This window comes from Pezoporus wallicus, unplaced genomic scaffold, assembly GCF_028554395.1.
Source record: "Pezoporus wallicus isolate ANWC-B61680 ecotype Strahan unplaced genomic scaffold, APGP_CSIRO_Pwel_v1 contig_9123, whole genome shotgun sequence".
Lineage (NCBI taxonomy): Eukaryota > Metazoa > Chordata > Aves > Psittaciformes > Psittacidae > Pezoporus > Pezoporus wallicus.
Window position 1 is genome coordinate 208895 of NW_026641571.1, and position 13180 is coordinate 222074.

General features: G+C 56.2%; 1 protein-coding gene across 1 annotated transcript; it reads left to right on the forward strand.

Annotated features, from left to right (window-relative positions):
• The first annotated feature begins 1479 nt into the window (after window positions 1-1479).
• TNNI1 (troponin I1, slow skeletal type) lies at window positions 1480-9526 on the forward strand. The gene is made up of 8 exons (XM_057424486.1): window positions 1480-1600; window positions 4635-4669; window positions 5812-5853; window positions 6471-6602; window positions 6690-6779; window positions 7162-7338; window positions 8295-8405; window positions 9164-9526. Exons 4-7 carry the CDS (start codon window positions 6477-6479, stop codon window positions 8400-8402), a joined length of 501 nt encoding a protein of 166 aa, XP_057280469.1. The 5' UTR covers window positions 1480-1600; window positions 4635-4669; window positions 5812-5853; window positions 6471-6476; the 3' UTR covers window positions 8403-8405; window positions 9164-9526.
• Window positions 9527-13180: the final 3654 nt, after the last annotated feature.

Below are 13180 nucleotides of genomic sequence, written 5' to 3' on the forward strand. Positions count from 1 at the left end.
CACGCGTGCACCACAGTGCATGGGGTCAGCACCACCCCCCCCCCCCCTTTCGTTTTCTGGAAGGAAAAAGGAAAAGAAATAAAAGCAGCATAAAACCAAGGGGATTTTCTCCCAGGAAAGCTCAGTGCGGGGTTCAGGGCTCACGGATTTGCCTCCCGGCACAAGGCAGGGCTCTTCCAGCCTCTCTGGTGCTGGTTTGCATGGGAGAGGAGCAAGGAGGTGTGCCATGAAGAGCACGTCTGTATGGTGCACCGTGGTCATGTCTGTGTGCTCACACACAACACGCGTGCTCACACGTGTGCTCACACACAACACACGCGCTCACACACAACACGTGTTCACACAGTACACACATGCTCACACACTACACTTGTGCTCACACACAATGCGTGCTCACACACAACACGAGCACACACACACAACCTGCATGCTCACACACTACACACGTGCTCACTCACAACACACGTGCTCACACACAACGCGCGTGCTCACACAGTACATGCATGCTCACACACAACATGTGCGCTCACACAGTACATGCATGCTCACGCACAATGCGTGCTCACACACAACCTGCATGCTCACACACAACCTGCATGCTCACACACTACATGCGTGCTTGCTCACACACTACGTGTGCGCTCACACACAACACGCATGCTCACACACAACATGAATGCTCACACACTACACGTGCGCTCACACACAGCACATGTGCTCGCACACAACATGTGCGCTCACACACAACATGTGCGCTCACACAGTACATGCATGCTCACACACAACACGCGCGCTCACACAGTACATGCATGCTCACACAGTACATGCATGCTCACACACAACACGAATGCTCACACACAACACGCGTGCTCACACAGTACATGCATGCTCACACACAACACGCGTGCTCACACAGTACATGCATGCTCACACAGTACATGCATGCTCACACACAACACGCATGCTCACACACAACACGCGTGCTCACACAGTACATGCATGCTCACACAGTACATGCATGCTCACACAACACGAATGCTCACACACTACATGCGCGCTCACACACAACACATGTGCTCGCACACAACACGTGCGCTCACACAGTACATGCATGCTCACACAACACGAATGCTCACACACAACATGCATGCTCACACAGTACATGTATGCTCACACAGTACATGCATGCTCACACAACACGAATGCTCACACACAACACGCGTGCTCACACAATACATGTATGCTCACACAGTACATGCATGCTCACACAGTACATGCATGCTCACACAGTACATGCATGCTCACACAGTACATGCATGCTCACACACAACACGTGCGCAAGGCTGGGGTGATTCACAAGCGCAGGATGCCCATCTCACGCGGGGGTCACGCGTGTGCCAGGCGTGTTCCTGCGGGTGCAGGTGCGTGCAGCCCCGTTCGAGGCGCGCCGGCGCCGGCAGCACAGGCAGGGGGGCTCGGTGCTATTTTTACCGGCCACTCGCAGCCCGGCTGCCCTTCAACACTGCCCCTTCCACCGCCCGCCCCGGCAGTGCGCGGCGCTCCCCGGGCCAGGCATCACCTCCCTCCGCACAGCGCCCAGGTGAGGCTGCGCCGGTGGGGACGCGGGTGCTGGTCCATGGGGATGCCTCTGAGGATGCTCAGGCGGTTTCTGTGCTGTTGGAGACAGGGTGGGAGGGGTGCGACGGGAAAGCCCCAGTGCGGGAGCTGCTCTGGGATCATTTGCCCACTTATCCCAGCTTTAGTCTCCGTAGGAGCGGGGGATCAAGGCAGTGTGCTCGTGGGATGTCTCCGGCGTGCGGTGTGCGGGTGGTGGTGGTTGGATTTATGGTGCTGTTTCTTGTAAAGTTTTCCACAATCTAACGATTGAATGAGATTTTTAAGCTTTTCATGGCTGGGGGTGGACAAATAGTGCGGAACAAACTCATCCAGGTCCTCTTGTCCCTATCAGTCTCTTGTGGATGCTCGAGATCCAGCTGGAGCCCAGAAATCTCTGCACAAGGCTGCTGGGGATGTCTCACCCTCCTGGCTGTCCCCGGGGAAGCCAATTTAGAGCTATTTGGCCCTAAAAATCAATTGACCTTGGTAGAGGTCGCTGGAGTGAGGGGTGGTGTGGGTCCCACCTTCCAGGGATGCCGGGCTGTGCTCCAACAGGGAATGCTGGAGACGCTGGGAGGCTTTGCCCAGTCCCAGAGAGCCCAAAGGCTTCTCTGCCTCCCCAGGGGCAAACTGGAGGGAGCAGCTGAGACCTGACCCACTCAGCACACCAGTGTCGGGGGAGAGGAGCCGCCTTCCCTGCGTGTGCTCCTGTTGTCCCCCCAGACCCCTCCGGACAGGCTCTGGCTGCATCCGACTGATGCGGCTTTGGGGAGAAAAAAAGCTTTGGGGATATTTTCCATGTAAATCCAGGGCGCGCTCTGGGGGAGATGATTCCTGCTGGGATCTTACGGCATTTCCCACACAAACTCCATTCCTTCAGGCTGTGGCAATGGGGGGGCATGGGGACAGGACAGCAACAAGTGGATGCAGCCAGGATGTGCACTGGAATTTGCTTGGCAAAGGTTCCATGTGTTTGGGAGCAGCTGTTGGAGACCAGACCTGTTCCTTTTTCTTTCCCCCAGCAGGAATCTTTGGGATTCCAAACTGAGGGGGATACAAAGAGATTAAAGCAAAAAATCCAAGGAAAAGGACTAAATCCACCACTGGAAAATGCTGTTTCTGTCTGAAATGTGGGATCAGTTTGTTTCTCCTGGTTGGAAAGAGGAAAAGATTGAATTGGTGGGCTTTTCCCCCACGCTTTTCTATTACTTAGACTTACACAGTGCCTCGGCTTCTTGGCATGGGAGGGAAGTGCTGGAGGCAGAGCTGGGAAGCAGTGTGGTTGGGAATGCTGGGTGCAGTGCTGGGAAGCAGCGCAGTTGGGAATGCTGGATGCAGTGCTGGGAAGCAGTGCAGTTGGGAATGCTGTGTGCAGAGCTGGGAAGCAGCACAGTTGGGAATGCTGGATGCAGAGCTGGGAAGCAGTGCAGTTGGGAATGCTGTGTGCAGAGCTGGGAAGCAGCGCAGTTGGGAATGCTGGATGCAGAGCTGAGAAGCAGTGCAGTTGGGAATGCTGGGTGCAGTTGGGAATGCTGGATGCAGAGCTGAGAAGCAGCGCAGTTGGGAATGCTGGGTGCAGAGCTGGGAAGCAGTGCAGTTGGGAATGCTGGATGCAGTTGGGAATGCTGGATGCAGAGCTGGGAAGCAGTGCAGTTGGGAATGCTGGATGCAGAGGTGGGAAGCAGTGCAGTTGGGAATGCTGGGTGCAGAGCTGGGAAGCAGTGCAGTTGGGAATGCTGTGTGCAGAGCTGGGAAGCAGTGCAGTTGGGAATGCTGTGTGCAGAGCTGGGAAGCAGTGCAGTTGGGAATGCTGGGTGCAGTTGGGAATGCTGGATGCAGCTGGGAATGCTGGATGCAGAGCTGAGAAGCAGTGCAGTTGGGAATGCTGGGTGCAGTTGGGAATGCTGGGTGCAGTTGGGAATGCTGGAGGCAGTGCTGGGAAGCAGTGCAGTTGGGAATGCTGGGTGCAGTTGGGAATGCTGGGTGCAGAGCTGGGAAGCAGTGCAGTTGGGAATGCTGGGTGCAGTTGGGAGTGCTGTGTGCAGAGCTGGGAAGCAGTGCAGTTGGGAATGCTGGATGCAGTTGGGAATGCTGGATGCAGAGCTGAGAAGCAGTGCAGTTGGGAATGCTGGGTGCAGTTGGGAATGCTGGATGCAGTTGGGAATGCTGGGTGCAGAGCTGGGAAGCAGTGCAGTTGGGAATGATGGGTGCAGTTGGGAATGCTGTGTGCAGAGCTGGGAAGCAGTGCAGTTGGGAATGCTGGATGCAGTTGGGAATGCTGGGTGCAGAGCTGGGAAGCAGCGCAGTTGGGAATGCTGGGTGCAGTTGGGAATGCTGTGTGCAGAGCTGGGAAGCAGTGCAGTTGGGAATGCTGGGTGCAGTTGGGAATGCTGTGTGCAGTGCTGGGAAGCAGTGCAGTTGGAAGCAGCTGCCAGGGCATAGGATTACCCAGGACATTTAAGCCGTGAGCCCGTGCGTGTTTTGCCAGCTCCGCGGCTGCCGAAGGGATCAGCTCAGGCGCTTCCCTGTGACGCTTTGCCCTCTGCTCTGCCACTCCCGAGATGGATTTTGGCTCCAGCACCCCTGTGGTTGCCAAGGGGGAGCTGTGGGATGGGACGCCCCAAGCTCACATGGTGCAGGGACCCCCCCATTTCTCCTGCTCTTTCCATCTACGCTCGCCTCCATCCCCTCGCCCTGAGCCAGGGTGGGTGACGGAGTCCATGCGGGAGCAGCTCCGTGCTTGAGAAACCCCCTAAGGAGCAGAGACCGAGTCCTGCAGGGCCGGCTGGAGGCAGGCTGGAGCTTGCCCGCGATGAGCTTGGCCCAGAGCAAGGGGGCTGTCTTGGTGCTTCCCAGCGGGACGGAGTCGCTTCCCTCCGCTGACAGCACGGGGCAGCACCGGCCCTCAGGAGATCTCGCTGCCGCCGTGCTCTGCGTTTGGGTGGGTTCAGGATTTGCTCCTTCTCCTTTGTTTCAGCTTCTTTCCCGTTTTTGGTACGTTTTGCTTTTCCCTGCAGGTGAACAGCTCGACTCCGCAATGCCAGAGCCGTGAGTAGCATCGCTTCCCCTTGGATTCCATCAAATCCTGGTCTGGCCACAGGCTGCGTGTGCTGGCGAAGCGTGTCCGTGCTTGGAAGGGTTCAGCCATGAGCCCAGTCTGTGCCCGACCTCTGTGCCATTCCCATTGCAAAAACTAGCTTTAAATCAAATTCAGTAGTGATTTCAATGTCCAATTCCAAGCTTTTATAGATCCCAACATAGGGATCCGGGGTGGGCACCACCCTCTTTGCTGTGAGGCTCTTTATGTGAGGCTCTTTGTGTGAGGCTCTTTGTAGAGGCTCTTTGTGTGAGGCTCTTCTGCACATCATGCAGGTAAAACCTATTCCCCGGGGTGAACAGAAGGGAGAAACCTCCCTGCAGAGCTTCCACTGAGCAATGACATGGAGATGCCCCAGCCCTGCAGGATCCAAGTATCTGAAGGGGGCTATAGGGATGCTGGGGATGGACCCTTCATTAGGGACTGTAGTGACAGGACAAGGGGTAACGGGTTAAAACTTGAACAGGGGAAGTTTAGGTTGGATCTAAGGAGGAAGTTCTTTACTGTGAGGGTGGTGAGGCACTGGAATGGGTTGCCCAGGGAGGTTGTGAATGCTCCATCCCTGGCAGTGTTCAAGGCCAGGCAGGACAGAGCCTTGGGTGCCATGGTTTAGTGTGAGGTGTCCCTGCCCATGGCAGGGGGGTTGGAACTGGATGATCTTACGGTCGTTTCCAACCCTAGCCCTATGATCCTATGATTCTATCCTGCGTGCCAGCCCCAGCTCCATGGGGACCTCATACATGGGGGTGTTGTGGCCTGAACTGCTGAGGCTGGCACGATGGGCACAGTGGCCACATTTGAATGGCATTTTGGCTTCCTGAGCAGTGGCCCTGAGCAGGGGCTTGGAACTGGATGAGCTTTAAAGTCCCTTCCAACACAAACCAGGCTGGGATTCTGTGATCCTCTGTGCCCTCTTTTTGACTCTTACTGATGCCCTGTGCTCTTCTCTTGCTCCTTATTGCTCCCTCCTGAACGCACGCCTGCCTGCAGGGAGGTAAGTGCTTCTCCTTTCGGGAGCGATCCCGATGCTGCTCTGCGTTTGCTGTGAGCTTGTTTTCAAAGTTTGTTGTTCCTCTTTCCCCTCCCCTTTCCCCTAGAGAAAATCCAAGATCACAGCCTCACGCAAGCTCTTGTTGAAGGTGAGTCCTGAGGCTTGGAAAGTCCCTGGGGTTTGACTTGCTGGGGAAAAGGAGCTGGGGTTGGGTGCGTGGTCGGGGGGACAGCCATGAGGAGCAGCAGAAGAATGGCCCTTGGGGAGCAGCTCCCAGTCCCACCTCTTGTCTTGCCCCAAAATCCTCACTCATGTGGGCTTTGTGGTCCGTGCACTAAACAAACCTCCCCTTTGCTGAGGTGGGGAGAGACTCTGACGCCTTCAGCTCTAAAGCCACAGACCTCGTGTTTGTGCACCAGCAGCTCTGCAGCATCAGCTTGGGAGCTCCCCCGGTTGTGGCTTGGGAGAACCATTTAGTGCCCCAGCAGAGCAAACCCATGCAGAGAAAGTGCTGACAACAGCATCCGTCGGGACCACCACCCCGTGCTGCCTCCGGCCATGCACCTTCAGGGCCACCACACGAAAGGTGCAGGGGTTGTTTGATGTGTGCTGCAGCAGCACAGGGATCTGGGGAGGACAGCCCCAGCAGGGATGGGGTTTGGAGGCAGACAGGCCTGTCCCAGCCTATAGACGATACGTGAGGATGCTCAGGGGGAACAGAGGAGCCCGTCTGTTCACACCTGTGCCATTTACTTGTGCTTGTAGAGCCTGATGCTGGCAAAGGCGAAGGAGGAGTGGGATCAGGAGATTGTGGACAAGCAGGCAGAGAAGGAGAGGTACCTGTCTGAGCGGATCACACCGCTCCGCACCAGTGGGCTTTCCTTGAGCCAGCTCCAGGTATTTCTCAGGTCTGAGGGTGGACTGAGGTCCTTGGGGGCATGGAGGGGCATCACTCACTGCTCTCTTCTTGCGCTTGCCCCCCAGGACCTGTGCAGGGAGCTGCATGAGAAGGTTGAAATCGTGGATGAAGAGAGATACGACATCGAAGCGAAATGCAACCATAACACTCGGGAGGTAGGAGGCAGGATGGGCAGTTTGCTCCTACGTTAACTCCCATCCAGATGGCAGCTTGGAGTGTGTCACGGACCGGGCTGAGCTGGGATGTGGGATGTGCACCAGGGTTATCTGAGGGTGCAAGACATCGCTGTGCCCAAGGTTCATCCCGGCCTCAGGGAATTCCCACTGTCCACTGGGTCCACAGGCAACCTCCTCCTCTCCTGGTCACCCCTCGTGGGTCTGAGAGCTTCTTGTCATGGGATGTCTGCCCTCCGAGCAGGCTGGGAGCAGGCAGTGGCAGCAGCTCTGTGCTCAGGTGCTGAGGGGAGTCCTCATGGCTGCAGGAGGGCTCCTTCACGCGCGGTGACCCCCGGCTCCTGCTCCTTTCTCCCACGTGCAGATTAAAGACCTGAAAATCAAAGTGCTCGACCTCCGAGGGAAGTTCAAGCGGCCCCCGCTGCGCCGCGTCCGTGTCTCTGCCGATGCCATGCTGAGGGCTCTGCTGGGCTCCAAGCACAAGGTGTCCATGGACCTGAGAGCCAACCTGAAGTCCGTCAAGAAGGAGGACACGGAGAAGGTGGGCGACTCTTCGAGAGGCCAGAGATGGAGGCACCTCCTAGGGATGCTCTCGCCCTTCTCCGAGGTCCTTCGCGGGTTGTTGCTCATCCTTTGTGACCTCAGAAATAGCACAAGGCAGTCCTTGTGAAGATGGGCCCATTGCAGGACCACATGGGAGCAGTTTGACTGCGCCAGGTACCTGGTGGATGATATCAAGTGAGATTTAGGGCTGTGTCCATGCTGCTCTTCCCTCCCAGAGCAGGTGGGGTCTTTCAGCTGGGGCCCCCTTGGCATGTCTTTTGAGCTGCACTTGCAGAGAGTTTGGTCTTTGGTCTTTTCCGGTGCAATCATGCCCGGAAAACACTCGGGAAATTCCCAAACCCAGATTAGATAAGGCAGAGCCAGCCCAGCAAGTGCATTTGGCTTGAGATGTATGGCCCACATCACACCAGCTTTGCAGAGATGTGAGAGAGGGAGGTCTCTAGCAGAGACAGAGAACGATGCCCAAACCTGCCTGGGGTGTGCAGGCACCCAATGGCAAGAGCTGTGCCCCTTTCCTAGGGCCTCCCTGCAAAGGTCTGGTCCCAGCTGAGTGCATCAGATGAAATCTCCATTTTCAACTGATTTTCCTGACTTTTCCTGTTCTTGTGCAGCACAACTCAGCCCTTTGCATAGGCAACGGCGTTCACAGCCCTCAGCGCCAGGCGGTGAATAGATCTGAGCTCAGTTTAGATGTCGTGAGATGATTTTGGGGCACGGTTTGTAATCTATGGATGCCTGTGGGTTGGCAGAGCAGACACTTGGGCATGTTCCCAGAGAACACGTGGCAGAGCTGGGACCGATGGAGAGGGTGTTCGCAGCAGGGCAGCGACCTTCCCTATGCCGCCTGGGGCCGAGGGCGCTGTGCGGTGGGGTGGGACAGTGTGGGGCTGCTGGACACCCCATCCATGGCCACTGCCACCCCTGTCCCTGCAGGAGCGTCCCGTGGAAGTGGGCGACTGGCGCAAGAACGTGGAGGCCATGTCGGGGATGGAGGGACGGAAGAAGATGTTCGATGCTGCCAAGTCCCCCACGGGCCAGTGAGAGGTAGGGCACTGGTTCTCCTTCCCCTGCGATGCCCTGTGCTCCCTGCAGCACCCCGGGTCTGTGACTGTGACCAAACACACACAGAAACCACCACCACTCGGAAAAGTCATCACAGGCCCCATTCCCACCCCACACTTGGGATGGGTGACTGCCCTAGGACCATAGAATCATGGAATGGTTTGTGTTGGAAGGGACCTTAAAGCTCCTCCAGCTCCACCCCCTGCCACGGGCAGGGACCCCTTCCATAGAGCAGCTTGCTCCAAGCCCCTGTGTCCAACCTGGCCTTGAACACTGCCAGGGATGGGGCAGCCACAGCTTCTCTGGGCACCCTGTGCCAGCGCCTCAGCACCCTCACAGGGAAGAGCTTCTGCCTAAGAGCTCAGCTCAGTCTCCCCTCGGGCAGGTTAAAGCCATTCCCCTTGGCCTGTCCCTACATCCCTTGTCCCAAGCCCCTCTCCAGGTTTCCTGCAGCCCCTTCAGGCACTGGAGCTGCTCTCAGGTCTCCCCTTCAGGAGCCTTCTCTTCTCCAGGCTGAACAACCCAAACTCCCTCAGCCTGGCTCTGTAGTCCTCCAGCCCTCAGAGCACTGCCAGCAGCTCTCCTCCTCTCCCAGCTTGTCCTCCCCAGCTCTCCAGCATCTGCTGCCCATACCACGCTGCTCCTGCACAGCCTGGCCATTGCTGGCACCAACTCCAGCTGCTTTCAGCAGCCTGAGAACCCCTTTGTTCCCACTGCTCTGCTCTGTTTCTTTCCCACAGGAGCATCAGGAAGAAGAGCCCTCCCCACCCCTGCTGCTGCCACCCTTTCCCCTGCTGCCCCTCTGCTCTTTACACCCTTACACTGAGCTGCATCGCATGAACAACCGTGTGGAAAGGAGATCTGAGCTTTCTCCTCTCAGCTCTGCCATCAGCCCTGCTCCCTCACTGCCTCGGCACAGCGGTTCCCCGCTATCACCCCCATGGGCCACGCTGTCTCCAAGGGGGCACTGGCCATCCCTCCCCTTCCACCACTGCAGAGAGGACCTGGAGGTGGCTGCTGGTCCTCCCAAACCCCATCCTCTGGTGGTGCAGCCTGATGTACCCCCATGGCTGCATGTGTATTAAAGGATGGTTTCCCAGGCAGAGCATCGCGTGGACTTGTCGCTGTGGAAGCGTTGACCAGGGGCAGGAGCTGGTCCACAGCCTGGTGGGGAAGATAGCCTGGTCCTTTCCTGCCCGCTGGAACATCCCTGTGCCAGGTCTTGGGAATACTTCCTGCATGGTCATTAGCACTGGGCTGCCACAATATCCCAGCAGCTCCTTTACAGAGAGTTTAAGACTCGGTAGGAAAACTCTTCCCCAAATTAGGGTCAGATTAGAGGGGAGTCAGCTGGAAAACACGCATTATGTCCTTTAGCAAGCACGGATGCTCAGACTTTGTCTTTCCACCTGACCCTCTATCCCCAACAGCATCCTATTAAGTGGGGCCATGACCACTCCCCATGGAGCAGTTGCACAGCACAGGTCCTTTTCCACCCATTTTCTCCTTTCCAAGCTCAGCTGGAGGGAGCAGCCACATCCCAGCACAGTGCAGGGACTCGCTGACCACTTGTCCTCACCCTGTGCACCTTGGGACGGGCTCCCTGCAGGCACAGCAAGTCTCTGTCTTGACCAACCCAAGTGACTGGTCTAGGAGGTGATCGGAGATGATGCGAGGTGGGGTCCCAGGGTGCTGCCATGGCCCCGCAGCACCCAGGGTTCTGCTGCCATCTCAGCCCCCCGAGCAGGAGCCGTGCCGAGGCAGCGTCCTGGGATCTCACCGTGCACGCTATTCCCCAGAGGGAACTCACACACTCAGCAGCAATCCTGGCAGAGGAAGAAAGATGTATAGGGAGAGGCAATAACTGTTACCTGACCGACTGGTATAGCTGGAAAATGTAAGAGGTTTCATGGAAACAAAGCCTTCTGCAGAGCTGGAACAGAAGCAGACGATGGCAAAGCCAAGTCCGGGTCAAGAGGAGCTGCTCTGAGCTTAGGGCAATTATTCTAATTTTGTAATTAAAGAAAAGGGTGACATTTGTGGGGTGGGGAGGGATGGGTGTGAGATGAAAGGCAATATGGGTGCTGTGGGACCACGCTCTGGTCGGTGCCCGTGCCCAGCTCATCATCGGGTCCTGTGCACTAAGACACCCGAAACTGCTACAGAGCAGGACCTCAGGGCTCGCCAGCACCTAAGAGCCAGCCAGGGTGTGCTCAGCAGGGTCCACATGCACCCATCAGGTTATAGATGACTTTGCATGGCTGCCTTGTGTTTTACACTGAGGAGGACGAGGGGAGAACCCAACCCCACAACTCTTCACTCTGCAGGCTCTCCTGCTTTGTCAAAGTACGATGGTGGCCGGTCACCATGTCCTGGAAAACCACATTGATGGGCATGGGAAAGCTAAGCTTTATGGATTGCAGTTTTATTACGAACATGGAAAACCCCATCTCTTTACAGGCATTGGATCTCAAGGGGAAATGCAGTTGTCTGCTCTGAGCATGTGGCTCTCCGGGTTGGAACGGGGCAACGGGAGCCAAGTCTTCCCCTCCACCTCTGCTCTGCAGCTGCTTCTGTGGCTCTGGGGCAATCGTGAGCCCAGGTCCCCCCTTGGTAAGAGGGGCAGGTTGAGCCTTTCATCCTAGGACGGGCCTGCCTTCCCCTGCAGCTTCCCTCCTAGGTGACCATAATCTTGATTTCTGCTCTCTGAATTAGAAGGCAACCTTACAGCAATCCATTTTATTGACAATTCATCCCAAATGGGGGACTCACAGAGCTCTTCTTAGGGAGAGGGGCTGATGCTGGAGTTAATGAAATGGTACTTATTGGCAGAAAACCTGCATGAGTCACTGCTAGAACTGAGCAGAGCCCTGTCCTTACCCTGCTCCAGGTTGTTTCATTGCAGCCAAGTGCCCCCAAAGCAAAACTAAACAAAGCAAAGCAAAAAGCACAGCACTGGAAGCTTGAAATTGCAGACATTGCAAATCCAATCGGACATTAGAGACCCTCGGCATCAGTCAGTGCAGTGATTTGCTACTGGAAAGGTTCTGCTGGTAAAACTGCAATGAGGGAGATGCAAAGGGCTTGGTCTGATGTGACCTTTCAAAACTATCCCTTCCAGCTGGTTGTAAAATGGTCCTGTCCTTGCCCGGGATGCTCTGCAAACTCCTTGCTCACTGGTCCTGCCCAAAGACATCTGAACTGTGCCCAGATATTCCTCTGAGCACATCCGCAGTTCAGCTGGTGGCTGGACCTGCAAAGGGAGGAAGGGGAGGAGGATTAAAGGTGATGGGCAACGCTGGGTGGGAAGGGCTGAGGTTTACCCCATGGGCTCTGCAGAGCAGTGCAGGACACGGCCCTGCACGGGGTTAATGCCAGGCTGCAGGCCCTGGTGGCAGAGGTTAAACATTACCTCCCATTGCCCCCCATGGCCTCTGCAGTGCTGCTGGTGCAGGATCAAACCCCTGCTGTGGCTGAGCAGGAGGGGACAGCACCGCAGCAGCAGGGTTATAGCATAACCACCCATCACCCTGTGAGTCATCACTGCACGCCCTGGGTGTCCCCTGCAGTATAACATGGGAAGAAAGGGGTTTCTTCACCCCTATTTTCACCTCCTGCAGCCTTCTGGGTCCTGCAGGAGGAACGGGGCAGGGATGCAGCAAGGTGCTTGGTACATCCTCCTTGTCCATCTTCCCTTGCTGTGGCCTGAGCCCTCTCCCTCCCTGCTCAAATCGGAGGGGATTTCTCATTAATGGCAACTAATTCCATGCACTGTGAGGGATGCAGTCCGCTGCTGACAGTGCCACACACAGTCTGTCCATGACCTGGAAAGTTTCCATAGACACCACTTTTAGGGCATGTCCATTATTAGGCCTGCTCATTATTAGACCGGGGGCACCATGGGAAATGGCATCTAATAAGGAGAGCAATCTGCAGAGGAGAATGGCAACCTGAAGGACATTATAGCATCTGTGGGGCACGATGGTGGCATTTCTGAGCCAAGATTTGTCTGAAATACTTCTTTTCATCTTAAAAAGGCTGAATTATAAATGAAGAAAAGCCCTCTGGTAGCTGGGTGCAAGGCAGGTTGAAGGAGGGCTGTTCCTGTCCTACAGAAAAGCCTGTGGTTGGGTTTTGTTCAGTTTCTGAGCAAACACACACCACCTTCAGCCACTTTCACAGCCGACGGACCTCTGTGCTATCAGTTTCTAGTGCATCACACACGTCTTCCCCAAAGCTGAAGGAATTGCAGCTGGGGAAGGAGAGCCCTGGACCATCCCGGCACCTGCAAAGCACCAGTGTGGGGATGAAGGGAGGCCTCCATGTGCAGCATTAAAGCATTCACTGATGGGACCTGTGTGAGCTGTTGCATCACTGCAGCGATGGGATGGCAGCTGAGGAAGGGTGAAAAAGCCTTTTCCAGGCCATGGAGCCCCATGGCACAGCCCATTGGGGAAGCCGGGGCAGATGATGCTGCTGACTCTGCTCCACCACCAGCAGTGTGAGCCTGTGGAGCCGAGGGGGGAATGCAGCAGTGGCTGATGCTGAGGGACCAGCATGGGTCCAAGGGTGGAGATGGAGGGTTCACCACTGGGCCGTGGGGCGAGGTTGAGGAATGCCCTAATGAGAGCACAGCTGTGGAAACTGGAAGCTCTCCACTGCCCTATAGCTAAAGAAACAGGCTCTACATCAGGATGAGAGACAGGACACTGATCCCAAGGGAAAAAAAACAGCAAACCCTTGCTGATACTGGTCTA